This window comes from Rana temporaria, chromosome 13 (assembly GCF_905171775.1).
Source record: "Rana temporaria chromosome 13, aRanTem1.1, whole genome shotgun sequence".
NCBI lineage: Eukaryota > Metazoa > Chordata > Amphibia > Anura > Ranidae > Rana > Rana temporaria.
This window is the reverse complement of record NC_053501.1, coordinates 60168396-60186560: the sequence shown is the minus strand read 5'-3', so window position 1 is coordinate 60186560 and position 18165 is coordinate 60168396. Positions and strand designations below refer to the sequence as shown.

At 44.1% G+C, this 18165-nt stretch overlaps 1 protein-coding gene across 2 annotated transcripts in view; it reads right to left on the bottom strand.

Annotated features, from left to right (window-relative positions):
• Positions 1-453: 453 nt before the first annotated feature.
• The window catches only part of DPH6 (diphthamine biosynthesis 6), a 143050-nt gene continuing 125338 nt past the window's right edge, over positions 454-18165 (bottom strand). For both annotated transcript variants that reach the window (XM_040333224.1, XM_040333223.1), the window contains exons 14-15: positions 16386-16755; positions 454-793 (exon numbers count right to left, since the gene is read on the bottom strand). In XM_040333224.1, the coding sequence (XP_040189158.1) occupies positions 675-793; positions 16386-16755 (489 nt within the window). In that variant the 3' untranslated portion in view covers positions 454-674. The remainder of the gene's footprint in view (positions 794-16385; positions 16756-18165) is intronic.

Here is an 18165-nt window from a genome sequence, read left to right as displayed (position 1 = left end):
TGTGTACGAGGCCTTACAGGTCTGCTCTCCTCCCCACCATATGACATTGAAAGGAGAAGCGGCAGACTGATGAGCTGATCTCTCTTTTACTTTGCATTCTTCTACCTTCAGCTTGTTTCTTGCGCTGTAGTACAACTGACTGGCTCCTTATACCAATTCTCCCAAGTTTAATTAAATAATAATAATAATAATACTAATAATATATTAATAAATACAGAACTGAATTCATTTTTATCTTTTATATCTGTCTGGAGATCAGCTTTAAGCTGAAGTCTGATTTTGAAACTAGTCAGTACCGGCAGTGACATGTTCAAAATCTGTCAATTACAACCATCAAGATGTGGTCATATCATAAACTATCCAGGTCACATCCCAATCCAGTTTGTTCATCTCTTGCTTTCATCATCTACAGACCAGAGTAAAAAGTACAATTAAAAATAATACAATCTTTGTGTTGGTTGTGGTTTAATAGAAAATATTTCAGGTTTAATATGAATAAAAAAGTTCAAATAAGCTATAGCTTCCAAAGACAACACATTTTGTAATGTTGTTAACCCTTTTCACTGTTTAAAATAAGACTTTATACACTCGCTGTGATTAGACCAAAGGGCACAAATTATGTTTTTTTTTTTTTTGGTCTTTTAGTCCAGATTTAAATGTTCCTTTCCATGGGATCAACAACTGAGCCAGAAAGACATGTTTAGGAGTTCAGAACTGGGCAGGTCTATTACAGGTACCAGCACAAGACACGGCGCGTTCTTCCCCCACACCTTTTTCAGAATCACCAGAAAATCTGCAAGAGAGACAAAAGGGTTTTAATTATAGTCCTATATAGATTATATAGACCAACATAAAAACAAGGTATACAAGCACATGCTAAAAGTAAAGTGTTCCTTTATATAATGCAACTTTATAGTGCCATTCGGAGCATTTTTTGTATAGATTCTTTTGAGTAATGCTTGTAATATACTGTTCTCTTTGTGTCTTTCTCAGTTTTATTACTTAAATCACTTACCTAATGAACTTTATAAGGGTAACTGGTTAGGAACCAATGCCAAAAGTACTGCTCATGTGCATTGGGCTAACAAGTCAATTATTTGACAATCTTTGACTCGATAGGTGCTTTCAGGAGTAAGCTGAAGAAGTTAAAGCCCAGAAACATTTCCCACCTACACACTATACTCTTTAATGTGCGGCATTTAACTTCATCATTCTGACAGGCACCTGAATTCTTTGCTGACTGGACTACCTCTGTCAGAGCTGAAGCTTCTGGCTATGGGAACCTCTGCTGATGGCCATGGACAGCAATTCCAGTATCTGCAATGTGGAGGATTGATTGGCCTAATTAGTGAGTGAAAATTGTTCTGGCTTTGAAGGGTGCCTATATTATGTAAAAAAAAAAAAACATTTTTACGCTAGCTAAGAGTATACAGTTATTAAAATAAATTATAATAAAGAGGGTTTAAATAACACTCACAAAGAGGAAACAGGCATATCATCAGTCCTTAAAGTGTTTGTTAACCTAACAAAAAGTTTCTGCCCTCCCCCCTGTAAACTGACCACAGTATATTATGGCTGCCAAGCCCTGACACCATGGTCAGTTTACATGCCTCTGTCATCCGCAGCTCTCCTGTCCCCCTTCCCCTCCCTGCCAGTTCCTGTGTCAGGGCCTGCCGCCCCTCCTGCTGCTAAAATAACATTTCTTACTTTATATAATCCCCCTGGTCTCCTAAGGATATGTGCTCCTGTGCGCGTGACCCGCCTTTTTCTTCTTCCCCTCCAGACTAACGTCAGCGGGGGAATCTCGGGGCCTCCTGTTGCATCTGTCAGACGGGGAGAGGAGGGAGGCAGCGGGTCACGTCAGTGCTGATTGGCGCTCAGAAATATGGTATATACAGATTTTGTTTTAAAACACACACATAGAAGCAGATATCCTTAGGAGACAAGGAGGATTATATAAAGTAAGAAATGTGGGTTAACAAACAATTTAATTGCTGGTGAAACTCGGTGAGGAGGCGGCCCGGCAGATTGACAGAGTAGCGCCCGTAGGCATCTGTGTATGAAAAGCGGAATGTGGCTGAGGAGTGGTGTAGGATGCTAGAAATCTTTGACAAACATGTTACTACCCATTTCCTATAGATGTCACTATAGACCGGTGCCTGGCTTGCATTGCAGCTCCTGCTTGTGGATTCTACCTCTGAGGCCTCGTACACACGACCGAACATGTCCGCTGAAACTGGTCCGCTGACCAGTTTCCGCGGACATGTCCGACCGTGTGTAGGGCCTAGCGGACATTTTTTCGGCCTAGCGGACAGGTTTCTAGCGGACAAAAGTTTCTTAGCATGCTAAGAAACTTGTCCGGTGGAAACCTGTCCGTCGGACATGTCCGATGGTTAGTACACCTAACCATCGGACCGAAATCCCCTGCATGCGTCAAAGTGATTTGACGCATGCGTGGAAGCATTAAACTTCCTGGTTCGCACACGTCGCCGCCACGTCACCGTGTTTTCTGTCCGCGGGGAATTTGGTCTGATGGTGTGTACACACATCAGACCAAATGCTCCCAGCAGACATGTCCGATGAAAACGGTCCGCGGACCGTTTTCATCGGACATGTCTGCTCGTGTGCACAGGGCCTCACACGTTGAGCTTCTACACCACTCAGCCACATTCAGCTTGTCCTACACAACTGCCTTCTGGCGCTACTCTGGCCGCCTCCTCATCGAGCTTTTGCAAGCAATTAAGGACTGATGATATGCCTGTTTCCTCTTGCTTTTGTGAGTGCATTTAAACCCTCTTTTTTATAATTGCTTTTAATAAATGTATAGACTTTGATGGTGGCGCCTTCTGCTTTTTTATTTGTTTTAGTGCACAGAGAACATCCAATACTGTGCTGGAAGAGCTTCAGCCATTGTGGTCCCTCTACGTTTGGGCTTTTTCTCCCATCCTATAGAGACTATTAGCTGGATTCAGGTAGGGCGGCTCACTTTTGAGGCGGCGTAGCGTATCGCATATACGCTTCGCTGCCGTAAGTCAGAGAGGCAAGTGCTGTATTCACAGAGCACTTGCCTCCTAAGTTACGGCGGCGTAGCATAAATGGTCCGGCGTAAGCGCGCCTAATTCAAATGAGGATGAGGTGGGCATGTTTTATGTAAATTACTCGTGACCCGACATGATTGACGTTTTTTATGAACGGCGCATGCGCCATCCGTGGACATATCCCAGTGTGCATTGCTCCAAAGTACGCCGTTCCGACGTGAACGTAAATTACGTCCAGCCTGTTCCGACGTCCATACCTTGCATGGGCTGCGCCACCTAGGGAGCAGCTTTATCGGTACGCCGGCGTATCTCTAACGTAAACGGCGTAACTAATTGCGACGGGCGCATGTACGTTTCTGAATCGGCGTATCTAGTCATTTGCATATTCTACGCCGAACTCAACGGAAGCGCCACCTAGCGGCCAGCGTAAATATGCACCCTAAGATACGACGGCGTAGGAGACTTACGCTGCTCGTATCTTAGCCTGATTTAAGCGTATCTGGTTTCCAGAATACGCTTAAATTTACGACGGCGTAGATTCAGAGTAACGATGGCGTATCTACTGATACGGCGGCATAAACCTATCTGAATCTAGCTATTAATGGGTTTCCCCTGTGACTACATCACTCCTTATTTGTGCTATTGAGTTTTTTCCTGCCTACATTATGTGCCCAGTATGGTTTTATAGTTTTTTTTATTTTTTGGTATGGAAAGGATTTTTAAGGTGGTTGCTATTAAATGTAATTGTTCTTTACCAGTTTTTCACTTTCTTTTTCTACTTGGACAACTTTGCAATTTAAATTTATATAAATTGGAGAAAACAGCAAAAGTGCATACATAAAGGTGATGAAATTCACTGAATAGGCCCCTTAAAATTAGGTTCTGGTTCACACAAGAATTTCTCTTACAGAGCACAGGCTCAGCTACCCCTCCTTGCCTCTCTCTGGTACAGCTGGGATACTTGTAATGAACGACTCCTTGATTTAATAAAGGCCAATTATTGCTGCTGTTTATCTGCTCATTTGAAACATTTTGGGATTCAGCAAATTGCAATGCTCCCGGCCTTTCCAATTTCAAGAGCTGCTAATATCCCCCATCAGGCCCTGAATTAATAAAGCACAACAAAAAAAAAATTCTCATTCTAAGGAGATTATCATTACACAGCAAGTCTCTCCTGGTTCCCTGGCAGTGTGGAAGTTACATAGAGAGGATTCATTGAGGTTGTGGAGCATTATCTCCAGACAAAACATAATCCTTCAGTTCCCTCTGTAGTGGGAGAACTCTCTTTTGCCCGTGCTTCCAGTACAGTGTGAGCCATTTTCTAAGCATTAAGGCTCTGAAACTGCATTGTCGGTCCCAAATGCACAGAAATACACAGATCTACAATAAAGTTCAACACAAATGGGAAAATAACTGTTTTATCAGAACAGCTGTTTTGTCCTAGACCAAGAAATTAGTGTTATGTTATTCTTCACCGTTACAATATTATTCCTCTGATATTTGCATTTAATTAGCATATATAAAGTAATAAGGGATTCAGTTTTATGCACTTGTGGTGTCCTGTGGTGGTGAAAATCAAGACAATCTGTAGGGTAAAAAGCTTTTATAAGATGTTTTAAAGCACCTCTCTTTTTTAAGTATAGCTTTTTCAATGTCTGTACAATTTTATCTCTGGAAACTTAAATGCTATTATAGTAGGCAATGTGCAGTAAGAACCTATGGTGCAGAGCTGAAAAAATATTATCTGTAAAGACTGTATATATCAATGACAGTGGAAAAAGGATATTACATATCAAGGTAAAGATAAAGTCTAGGTCTACGTAAGGATTAGAACCAATTTAGGGTGCTGTGCGGAAGAGGGCAGATAAAATGTGTTAAAACTATGGTATCTGGCTGCTCAATGTGATAATCAGATGGGGCGCTCCAGTTTACAAGAGGAGAAAGTACATGGAAAAGCACACAAGTATATTATGGTAATAGAGACAATTATTAAGATTATAGAAAGTTATAGACTCTCACGTATGCAAATACCAGCTTGGTGCAAGAAAGTAAATGACAGCCATCCCCTCTGGGACCTAAGCACTTTGAAATGTACGTACATTGACTGTACATCTATGCGACTGCTTACATTTCTGTTGCAACTTTGTGGTTTGTTCTGTATGCAAAGGATTTCTTAAAGGGGTTGTAAAGGTAAAAAAAAAAAAAAAAAAAATCCTAAATAGCTTCCTTTACCTTAGTGCAGTCCTCCTTCACTTACCTCATCCTTTTATTTTGCTTTTAAATGTCCTTATTTCTTCTGAGAAATCCTCACTTCCTGTTCTTCTGTCTGTAACTCCACACAGTAATGCAAGGCTTTCTCCCTGGTGTGGAGTGTCGTGCTCGCCCCCTCCCTTGGACGGCGGGAGAGTCAGGATGCTCTCTACGTTGCAGATAGAGAAAGGAGCTTTGTGTTAGTGGGCGTCCTGACTCTCCTGCAGTCCAAGGGAGGGGGCGAGCATGACACTCCACACCAGGGCGAAAGCCTCGCATTACTGTGACAGATAACAGGAAGTGAGGATTTCTCAGAAGAAATAAGGACATTTAAAAGCAAAATGGAAGGATGAGGTAAGTGAAGGAGGACTGCACTAAGGTAAGGGAAGCTATTTAGGAAAAACATTTTTTACCTTTACAACCCCTTTAAAGGCCTAGTTGGACTTGTCCAGTTTAAAGTGGTTGTAAGTCAGAATGTTTTCTTTTTTATCTTAATGCATTCTATGCATTAAGATAAAAGGCATTTTGTGTGCAGCAGCCCCCTAATGCTTACCGGTGCCCCATCTCTGTCCCATGATGTCCACAAGTGTCTCGGCTGTCCTGGACTCTCCCTCCCGATTGGCTGAGACACAGCAGCGGCGCCATTGGCTCCCGTTGCTGTCAAAGTCAGTAATCCACTCAGGAGAGAGAGGGGGTGGGGCCAAACCAAATCTCTGTCTCTAAATTGGCACAGGGATCTGTGGCTTGGCTGCCGCCATAGCAAGCTGCCTGCTGTGGGGGCACTCAACAGGAGGGAGGGGCCAGGAGCACAGAAGAGGGACCAGAGAAGAGGAGTTTTCGGGCTGCTCTGTGCAAAACCACTACACAGAGCAGATAAGTATAACATGTTTCTTTTTTTATAGAAAAATAAACAAAAAGGACTTCACAATCACTTTAAGGCATGTCGATGCATGTCAAGTTGAAAACCCATTCAATGCTATATGGCTGGCTTCCATCCATGTGCTGCAGTTCAGTTTGTTTTTAAAATGAAACTATTGAGGCTCATCCACCCCTTATACTTATTTGTTACTATATACTGCTACAAGCACCCATAGTTGTAAATGGGCCCGAAGGAAAGTTTCTGCTCCTGCGTTCTTAAACTGAAAATAAGAATCACTACCTCAAAAACTGTGGTGTTAAAAAAATAAAATAATAATTTTAAAGCTAAAAAACAAATGACAGTTTAATCTCACATCTATTTATAAAAATCATATTTTCATTAGAAAAATGTATTTCAACATAACACCATGACTAAACAACAAAGAACATAAAGCCTAAATCCATTTCACAATGCTTATTTCTTTACCATTGCTGCACAATGATGTAGGCCAGGGGTCTCCAAGCCTCCACACAGAAGAAAGAGCTGCATGTGATCTCCTATGATTAATGTTTTTATCCAAGTAAAGCAAAGCCATCTTCTGCAGTTCCTTAAACCCCCCGGTACCCAACTTAAGACCCACATCCAGACCTTTGGTGCTTCTGGTACATCCCTTAGGCTCCAACAGCCAGAAATCAGTGTTTTCCATGCTTACTTAGGGCTAGTAAAGTAAAACAGTAAGTTACAATGTCTTCGGCCAAATGATTGGATATATGTATTTCCCTCTTTCCTTGTTTTATTTGTGCTGTACATTATCGTCTTCCTTTTTATGCTTTGTTTTTTTCAATCTGGACTTTAATAATGAATCTTTCTGACAGGAATACCAATTACGGTGGCAGTAACTTTAGAGAGCTGTAGGGAGTGATGATGTGGGTGCACTGATATGTAAAGGTACTGCAATGTGGAAACATATTCCCAGTCTTTGACTGTCTCTTGAAGTATGTCCCCTACTCATGTAGCATGCCTGATGTTTCTAACCAATTCCTGTAGCATGTCTCTAACCAATTCCTGTAGCATGTCTCTAACCAATTCCTGTAACATGCCTGAAATCTTAGACCATCTACTATACCATGTTTATACGTGTAGAGACAGTTTACAGAAATCAATACCATGTAACACAGCATCAAATAAATATCTAGATATGGTGGATGTGGACCCTCTTATACTGTAACTACCGTGTTTATTCTGTACAGGGAATAATCTGCCTTCTAGCTGTAAACAGAATACGTTAAAAAAAATTCCCTCTAATATTAACAGATCCTTTCATCAGAAATGTAAGTAAGCGAGGCACCTTATTTACAGACAGACACTAATTAGCATTCTTCTTGGAGTAGATATGAGCTGCCGCTGAAAGCTCTATTAATGATATCACACCCATGTACAGGTCTTCTCCTGTCTGTATTGAAGACTCGCTACCCTGGCACCAAGAGGGTGACATCAGCAAAATGTATACAGAGCACGCGCACCCGCCAGGCAGGCACCAGACATTTGTTTTACTGTTACATTTTATAAGAGTCATATGAATGGCCAGAAAAAGAGATTTTTAATACAGCTTACCTGTAAAATCTTTTTCTTGGAGTACATCACGGGACACAGAGCGGCATTCATTACTATATGGGTTATATGGAGTACCTTCAGGTGTAGACACTGGCAATCTCAAACAGGAAATGCCCCTCCCTATATAACCCCCTCCCATAGGAGGAGTACCTCAGTTTTGTAGCAAGCAGTATGCCTCCCAAAATGGTCCTCAAAAAAGAGGGGTGGGAGCTCTGTGTCCCGTGATGTACTCCAAGAAAAAGATTTTACAGGTAAGCTGTATTAAAAATCTCTTTTTCTTTATCGTACATCACGGGACACAGAGCGGCATTCATTACTATATGGGATGTCCCAAAGCAATGCTTACAATGAGGGGAGGGAGAACATCTCCAAGACAAAAGGATTTAATTTAGAGATATACTCAAATCATAATAAATCCAACTTAGTTGAGAAAAATAATTTTAAATTTTAAATTTAACTCAAAAAAGAGGAGCCCCCGGAATCCGAGGGTCTCAAACTGCAGCCTGCAGCACTGCCTGCCCGAAGGCAGTATCAGTATTCCTTCTTACGTCCAACTTGTAGAATTTTGTAAACGTGTGGACAGAAGACCAGGTTGCCGCCTTGCAAACTTGAGCCATAGAGATCTGGTGGTGTGCTGCCCAGGAGGCGCCCATGGCTCTAGTAGAATGAGCCTTTAATGATACTGGAGGAGGCAACCCTTTCAAGCCGTAGGCCTGAGTGATTAATTGCTTAATCCACCTAGAAATGGTGGACTTTGCAGCTGCCTGCCCCTTCTTGGGCCCATCCGGTAGAATGAACAGCACATCTGTTTTCCGGATCTTCTTTGTAGCTTTAAGATGGGCCTTCATGGCCCTGACGATATCCAAGGTATGCAGCAACCCTTCCTTTCTGGAAGTAGGTTTAGGGAAGAAGGATGGTAATACCAAATCCTGGTTCAAATGAAAACTGGATATGACCTTCGGTAGGAAGGAAGGATGAGGGCGGAGAACGACCCTGTCCTTATGAAAAACAAGATATGGTTCCTTACAGGATAAGGCCGCTAGCTCCGAAACTCTTCTTGCGGAAACTATGGCAACCAAAAATACTAACTTCCTTGTCAGTAGAACCAAAGGAATTTCAGCCAACGGCTCAAACGGTTGTTTCTGTAAACTTGACAGAACAAGATTTAAATCCCACGGACAAAGCGGGGATTTAACTGGAGGTCTAATACGTAAGACCCCTTGAAGGAAGGTCTTAACCAGCGAGTGGGTGGCCAGCGGCCGCTGAAACCACACTGACAGAGCAGAAATCTGTCCTTTGATTGTGCTTAATGCCAATCCTTTATCCACTCCTAGCTGGAGAAAACTTAATACTCTATCGATGGTAAATTTGCGAGAAAGCCATCGCTTGGACTCACACCAGCCTACATAGGCCTTCCAGACCCTGTAATAAATCACCCTAGAGACCGGTTTCCTGGCTCTGATTAGGGTAGAGACTACTTTCTGAGACAGACCTCTACCCCTGAGAATCAGGGATTCAGCTTCCAGGCCGTCAAATTTAGATGCCGTAAGGCAGGGTGGAGGATCGGACCTTGCGATAGCAGGTCTGGCCGTAGAGGAAGAGTCCAAGGGTCTCCCACTACCATCTTTAGGATGAGTGAGTACCATGCCCTTCTGGGCCATGCTGGAGCTACCAGGATGACTGGTATGTGTTCCACCCGGATCCTGCGCAGCAGGCGGGGTAGTAACTGGAGCGGGGGAAACGCATAAAGAAGTTTGAACTGATGCCAAGGGCAAACCAACGCATCGGTTCCGCAGGCCATCGGATCCCTTGAGCGGAATACGAACCTGTCTAGTTTCTTGTTGAGTCTCGATGCCATGATATCCACGTCCGGCACTCCCCATCTTTGGCAGAGTGCTTGAAAGACTTGTGGATGCAGAGACCATTCCCCCGGCCATAGAGTCTGGCGGCTTAAGAAGTCCGCCTGAAAGTTGTCCACTCCTGGAATGAATATTGCCGATATGCAGGGCACATGCGCCTCTGCCCATAGGAGAATCAAGCTCACCTCTCTCTGAGCGGCTTGACTCCTGGTTCCCCCTTGGTGATTTATGTATGCCACGGCCGTGGCATTGTCTGATTGAATTCTCACCGGGAACCCCTGCAATTTTGACGTCCAAGCCCTGAGGGCTAGTCGAGCAGCTCTGAGCTCCAAGATGTTGATGGGCAACTGCTTCTCTGGCTTTGCCCAAGTACCTTGGCGAGTGCAACCATCCAAAATTGCTCCCCAGCCCGTCAGGCTGGCATCTGTGGTCACTATCTTCCAAGCCACTGGGCTGAAAGACTTCCCCTTCAGTAGATTCTGAGGGTCTAACCACCAACACAGACTTTGTCGGACTCTTGATAAGAGCGGCAACGGGATATCCAAGGCCTGTGGCCTTCTGCTCCATGCTGACAGGATGGCTGCCTGTAGGATGCGAGTGCTTAGAACCAGTAGGATTAATTCCTTGATGGCTTTTACCTTCCTCAGAGGTAGGAACACTCCTTGTTGTTCTGTGTCTAATCTCATGCCGAGATATTCCAACTGCCTTGTGGGCTGGAAAGCTGACTTTTCTCGATTTAGGACCCAGCCGAACCTCTCGAGGTATTGGACCGTGAGGGCCACTGCTCGCTCCAAGCCGGGAGACGAGTGGTCTATGACTAGGAGGTCGTCCAGGTATGCTAGGATCGTGACCCCTTGGATCCTTAGCTTGGCTAGGATCGGAGCTAGGACCTTCGTGAACACCCGGGGGGCCGTAGCCAACCCGAAGGGAAGCGCCACGAATTGGAAGTGACGCGAAGCCACCATGAAGCGTAGATATCTTTGATGTGGCTGATAAATTGGAACATGAAGGTAGGCATCCTTTATGTCTATGGACGCCATGAAGTCGTCCTTCTGGAGTGTGGCAGCTGCTGACCGCACGGATTCCATCCGAAATGAGCGGATCTTTAGATATGCATTTACCATCTTTAGGTCCAAAATTGGCCTGACATCTCCATTGGATTTTGGGATGATGAATAGGTTGGAGTAGAAACCCAGCCCCTGTTCCAGGACTGGTACCTCTACTATTACTTCCTGGGAAAGTAGATGATCTAATGCCGATCTTAATGCGGCTCCCTTTTCCGGATCGTTTGGAATCCTCGACTTCTGGAAATGAGGAGGAGGAAACCTTAGGAAATCTAATTTGTAGCCTGTGGCCACGGAAGACCGTACCCACTCGTCGGGAATGCTGGCTTCCCAAATCTCTGAAAAGAGTCGCAGCCTTCCCCCCACCTTCGTGGGTGGGGGCGCCCCTTCATAAGGTTGGCTTGGGGGCTGGTTTTGCTGGTTTGCGAAACCACTGCCTTTTGCCTCTAACAGCCTGTCCTTGTGATTTGCTGTTGAAGCCGAAGTTTGCTTTTGCAGGAGGCCGTCGATACTGCTTGGCATTAGAGGGCCCCTGCCCAGGGGAATACTGTCGTTTAAACGCAGGCCCCTGAACCTTCTTCTTAGTTGGCAAGAGAGTACTCTTGCCGTTTGAAATGGTCTGAATGTATTTATCTAGGTCTTCTCCGAAGAGTCGTCCTCCATGGAAGGGGAACCCTACCAGGAGCTTCTTGCATGGGGGCTCAGCCTCCCAGCTTTTTAACCATAAGAGTCTTCTCATATGGATAAGGGATAACGATAAACGTGACGCTTGCTGGAAAGAATCCTTGATTGCGTCTACCGTAAAACATATGGCCTTAGGGACATCCGAAAATTCTTCTGCCTGCTGGGCAGGAATAAGTTTAAGCATCTGCTTAAATTGATCCGATAATGCTTGAGCGACCCCAATCGCAGCCACAGCTGGCTGTACTACTGCCCCTGCAGTAGTGAAGGAGTTCTTAAGTAGTGCTTCCAAGCGCTTATCAACTGGATCCTTGAACACCTGTATGTTTTCTACAGGGCATGTTAACGATTTGTTAACACATGAGATGGCTGCGTCCACTGCAGGAGTAGCCCATCTTTTGGAAAATTTTTCTTCCATAGGATATAGGACAGAGAACTTCTTAGGTGGTAAGAAGATCTTATCTGGCTTGTTCCAATCTTGGAACAAAACTCCCTCTAATAGAGGATGGATCGGAAACACAGCATTGCTTTGAGGCGCCCTCAGTGAGCCCAAAGCTGAAACCGTCGATACCTGGAGATCTGGTACTGGCAAGTTGAATGCCCTATGGACCAAGTCCGACAATCCTTGAATCCACCAGCTCTCCCTCAGGGAGACTGCCCCAGACTCCTCTGTATCCGGATCCTCGATCCCTGAACCTACTTGGTCCTTGTCCAAGAGGTCGTCCAATTCCCCTGAGGAAAGGACCTCCTCTTCTGAGGGTCCGCGCTCGGGCGACGGAGATCTATTCCGCTTACTGCCCCGCATAGCTGCGGCTATCATTTTACCCATGCTTTTCTGCATCTCTTTTAAAGAGGTGAGTAATACCTCCTCCGTGACCATCTTAGGGTTGGACTGACCCGCGTCAGCTCCAGCCCCAGATCCCGATGGCCCCAAGGCTCCCTGTGGGGAAAGCAGCGGCATAGCTTTGTCCGAGACCTCAGACTCTCTGGGGGAATCCCCACCTCTTGTACCCTTGTTTTTTGATGCCATGGTACAATACCGAGGTACACCTGCTACTTATTGGTACCTGGGACTTATAAATAGTTAAATGCCCAAACACCTGTTTGGGGGATAAAAAAATGCTTCCTCTCCCCTAGATGACACTTTTTTTTTTTTTTTTTCAAAAAAAAAATCTTTTTTTTTTTTTTTTTTTTTTCAAATCTAGGAAAGAAAAAACATTCTGTCCCCCTGAGTAGTATTGCAAGAAAAAACTATGAGATGGAAAAGAAACAGCCTATTCCTAGGCTTGAAAACAGTCTTTCTGAAGACTGCAATATTCTTTCTGGCCACTGTGTGTCCTCGGCGCCCCGTGCTTGCCGTTCTGGTCTTTCCTCCTCAGTTCCAAAGTATTGAATGAGCTATATGGAACAAACAAGGAAGGGCCGCCCCTTCCTTAAGCCACTGACCCGCCCTTCCCCCCCAGCAATCTCAAACAGGAAATGCCCCTCCCGACAGGGGGGGGGTGGGGTTGGGAGGAAGGGACCTCTCTGCTCCAGCAAACTGCAGCCTGCAGCCTGGAACCATGAGGAGGTCAGCGTTTTGCCTGCTTTGCAGGCCGTGAGGAGGAAGACTGAATGGAGCATCGCCTGGAGGCTTGCAGGTAAGCACAGCTCTCTGACACACACATATACTTTTATATCACACAGGCCCCACTCAATGCTTTTCCAACACTACAAGGGAGGTCACATCTTATGGGGAATAATACATATAGAGCCATCCTATCTTTATGATATGTGACTAGTTTGCCAGATGCAGTGCATAACTTTAGGCATGTCCCCTGTGACCCCCCAGAAAAAACCTGCTAAGAACCAAGTTCCGCAAGTTTTCCCCTCACTTACCTGCTCCATGCCGCAGGACTTTGCCAAGCAAGAGGCCCAATCTTCCCCCATCTCGGTGGGGATGTCTAGACCTTCAGGCCCTGGGTTCCTATGAAGGATCCACTGTCCTGGGCCCATATAGCACTCTGGCAACAGAAACATTAGGCACCCAAAGGTTTCTAAGTTCTGGGCCCAGGGTCCAGCTCTCTAAAAAGAAAAGCATTATGGGCTATACCCCAAGGGTTTGGGGTCCGGTTACTGACCACTTTAGCGCTGAGGCTTTTTTGGACAGAACCGGTTAGCTCACCTAATCCCAAGGATGTGGAGGCAAGCTAAACCATGACTAACACCTAAGACACTGGCGGAAAAACTGAGGTACTCCTCCTATGGGAGGGGGTTATATAGGGAGGGGCATTTCCTGTTTGAGATTGCCAGTGTCTACACCTGAAGGTACTCCATATAACCCATATAGTAATGAATGCCGCTCTGTGTCCCGTGATGTACGATAAAGAAAGCAGAACAAAATAATTTTAAGTGGATGGAATGAACTGCATGTGTAAAGAACATAGGAAACTGGCCCCAATGCATTTGCTGCATTCAAACCAGCAATATTTTATTCACAATTTTAGAGTGTGAAGGGTCACTTTGTTAAAACAAATTTGTACTTTGTTGTGCAAAGTAAAAGAAACAAGCTAGTATCCACTAACTTGTTTCTTTTACTTTGTACAGGATGATGAGGTAGTACATGAAAGGAACTATAAGCTCCTTCCTTACCATGTCATCTATCCAGATAACCAGTTATTTTTCTCTGAATAAACACAGATCTGGTTTGAAATCATACAGACCTTGCAGAAAACAAAAACAGGTAAAGATTTCCTTATCACACATTAAATGAAATAAAGGTTTTACCAGTTTATAGGAGAAGGAACACCCTATTGCTATCAGCAACATTTAATATCAAGTCAATACATGACTAAGATTTCATTTTGCTCATTCCATAAAAGGGATCAGGAATTGCATCATACAAACATGTAATGTGTAATGAGATACTGCAAATACTGAACTGTTCACCTTCATTTGTTAGGTTATTTTGGATTGCAATGCCCTATGGGCTACATTTATAATTAGAGCTGCCTTGGTACTGTGTACCTTTCTCTTTTAGTACAAAGTCAGGTTTTGCTGAGGTGGGCAGAATTAAAATCCCTGAACCAAAATAATGACAAATATTATTGCACCAGGACAATAAAGACACCCACAAAATGACCCCATTTTGGAAAGCAAACACCCCAACCTATAATTTATGAGGAATTATGAGACTTTTAAACATGTCATTTTTGGAAAATGTGTAAAGAAAATGAAAATGTTTTTTTTTTTAAATAAAAACAAAGTTGTCCATTTATAAGGTATTTCTAACACCTAGCATATACATAGAAAATATTGACCCCAAAATACATTCTCCTACTCCTCCTGAGTATGGCGATACCCCATGTGTGAGACTTTTACTCAGCCTGGCCACATACAGAGGCCCAACATTCAGGGAGTGTCGTAAGGTGCTCTAGGGACATACAATTACAAATCGAATTTCCTTGACTATCTATTACACATTTGTGAGGCACTGTAGGGCCCTGATAAGCACGGTAGTGGCACGGATGTTGCATAAATGAGCACTGATGTGGCATGGATGTGGCATGAATGACCACGGATGAGGCCAGATGTGGCACGGAATGAGACATGGATGTGGCACAGAATGAGGCATGGATGTGGCACAGAATGAGCACTGATGTGGCACGAATGAGGCATGGATGTGGCACAGAATGAGCACTGATGTGGCATGGATGTGCATGGATGAAGCACAGATGGGCATGAATAAAGCACAGATGGTCATGAATGAGCCACAGATGGTCATGAATGAGCCACAGATGGTCATGAATGACCCACAGATGGACACAGGTGACACATGAATGAGGCACAGGTGAGGCACGAATGAGGCACAGGTGAGGCATGAATGAGGCACATATTACATAAATGAGGCATGAATGATTTACATGTGGGCACGAATGAGGAACATATGGGCTTGAATGAGGAGCATATGGGCTTGAACGAGGAGCATATGGGCTTCAATGAGGAGCATATGGGCTTCAATGAGGAGCATATGGGCTTCAATGAGGAGCATATGGGCTTCAATGAGGAGCATATGGGCTTCAATGAGGAGCATATGGGCTTCAATGAGGAGCATATGGGCACAGCTGGCTTACTGCGGCCGAGTGCAGGGTGTACCAAGATGGGTGTCGGGATGTCAAACCGCTGACAGCGTCGCAGAGCGTCACTTCTGTTACCGAAATTGACGTCTTCGGTCACCGAATATGGATAAAGCAGCTGCATCCTGCACACCTGCCAGCCTACCTAGTTCCAATGCTTGAGGTCTCGCTCTCTGCTCCGGTTGTGACACCTCTCCCAGGTATCGGATTAGGCATCGGGAGCATTTGTGTGAGTACAACGCTCGTTATCGGTATGGGACAACCCTAATTATCAGATAGAGGTAAACTAGTGGGAGCAGCAATCACTGGCTGAAGGATTACAGTTCTAGATCTTCAAAGAAGTACTGAAAAGGTGAGCATATCTTTACACAAATGCTGCCCTACTCTTCCTACATACATAGCTTAATTATTTGATTTGATGAAAGCGTTCACTTGAGAGAAAAGTAATGCATGGCAAAGAACAATCTTTACTTTGTCCCTAAGGCTGGCCATAGATAGACCGATTTTTTTTTCCTTTAGCCAGTAGGCTTTGGGGAATCCTTCCCGCTGAGACAATAGGGTTGATTTACTAAAACTGGAGAGATCGAAATCTGATGCAGCTGTACATGGCAGCCAATCAGCTTCTAACTTCAGCTTGTTCAATTAAGCTTTGGCAAAAAAAACTGGATGCTGATTGGTTTCTAGTCAGAGCTGCACCAGAATTTGGCACTCTCCAGTTTTAGTAAACCAATCCCATTGTATTCTGACAGCAGGGACATTCTTATTGAAATTTTTTTTCCAACCTTTGATAGACTTTTGTCGAGCGGGAGCGGCCACGCAAGCCGGTTTAATTTTGATCCATCTATGGTAGGCTTAACCCTCCAGTCTACTGATAAACCTATAAGTTGCAAAAAGCTGTGACTCACCTTCTTGGAGACTTTGCAACTCTAAATTGTTGCTCCTGTAGAAAGTTCTGCAACACAATGGTATTAGATGTTGTGAAGAAAGTTCTGAGAAAGCTTTCTGGAGACCATCTTCTATAAGAGCGCTCACATGGTGACAGTCTAACACAGGTTTCTGGGGTGAAGAAGCAGAGACTGACAGGACAAGGGAGGCACATGTCTTACAGCTTGATATGGAGCCTTCAAACATTGCATGATAGCCCGATCTCTGTATGGATGACGAGAAATGACTCTGGTCAACAGGATCACTTGAAGTAGCCAAAACGTGCCATTCTACCACAGCCCCACGTGGAAGTCTCGGAACTACAACCAAGGTGAGCATAGGAGTAACATCCTGTAAGCAAAACACAAACACCTTAATTTGTAACTGCAAACACCCAAACAAATGCATTGCTAGATAACAAAAACAACTTTATAAATGTCAGTAACATGTTTATGAAGCCACCCTGTTTCATTAGTGTCCTTCTCTTTGTTGCTCTAGACCCCAGGCCAAAACACTGTCACATGGGGGGGGGGCAGTGTGATGTCATCTACTCAGGTAAGTTCAGGAGTTTACAAGAGTGGACCTCTGTAAAGTGGAGGTGCCCAGGTAAGGTAGATTGGTGAGAGTATACCCTGCTGTAATAGGGTAATATAGGGTAATATGGGAAACCTTATAGCTGAAAAAATGAAAATATGGGTTTCCTGGCATCTATGTTGACCCTTTGGCATCAATATTTTTGAGTCCTTGAGCTGGAAGAAGACAGATAAGGAAGACAGACAAGAGAAAGCCTGCTCTGTGTAATTGTTCTGAGTTAAAGACTGTAATGAAGAGCTGACACCAGTGGATCAGCATAACAAGCAGGCAGTCAGCATTTGCAGAATGAGGTCACCAATGGCATTCTACGTGTTCTTCTCAGGAAAGGTTTCCTTTAGCTTGTTGAGAACACTGTATGTGCTAGACACACCCGAAAAAACTTCAATAAACCCAAACTATGAAAAAATCTGATTATATTCTATATAACAGAGTGTTCATTACTCCCAAAGCCACTCAAGCAATCATTTAACACCTTCTTACCTTTTGGTTTATCCTATTTAGCCCCAATTAACTCCTTCCCCCTCACCCTTTAACTATTATTTTCTGGATGTTTTTTTATTTCTATTTCATTAATCAATATGTAAACTTTTTTTTTAATTTGATTTGTTATTTTATGTTTTTATTTTATTTGGCGTCACATTAAAGTGGTTGTAAACCCACATTTTTTACTTTTGCCTACAGCTAAGCCTATAATAAGGCTTACCTGTAGGTATAAAGAATGTATCCTAATCCTGTACAGTTTAGGAGATATTCCCCTCGCAATGCGCCGCTGATTGCAGCGGCGCATGCGCAGGGGGGATCCTCGGCTGAAGGGCGGCCCATGCTGGAATGAAATCTCCCACGCGCATGCGCGGAAGTGACGTCATCGCCGCTCCAGCCAATCACAGCGCTGGAGTGGCGATACCCAGAAGACACGCTCGGCTTGGCGTGGACCAGGTAAGTTCCCTACACCTCGTTCCGAGGTAAATATTTCATAATGAGCTAATATGTGGTGCATACTAGCTCATTATGGCTTTTGCCTTGCAGGTGTAAAAAAACAAAAAAAAATGTATATGCGGGTTTACAACCGCTTTAAAGAGGTTGTAAACCCCCATTCCCCAAAAACTGTAAGATAAAAGGCATAATGAGACAGTATGCATAGCATACTAGCTTATTATGAAATACTCA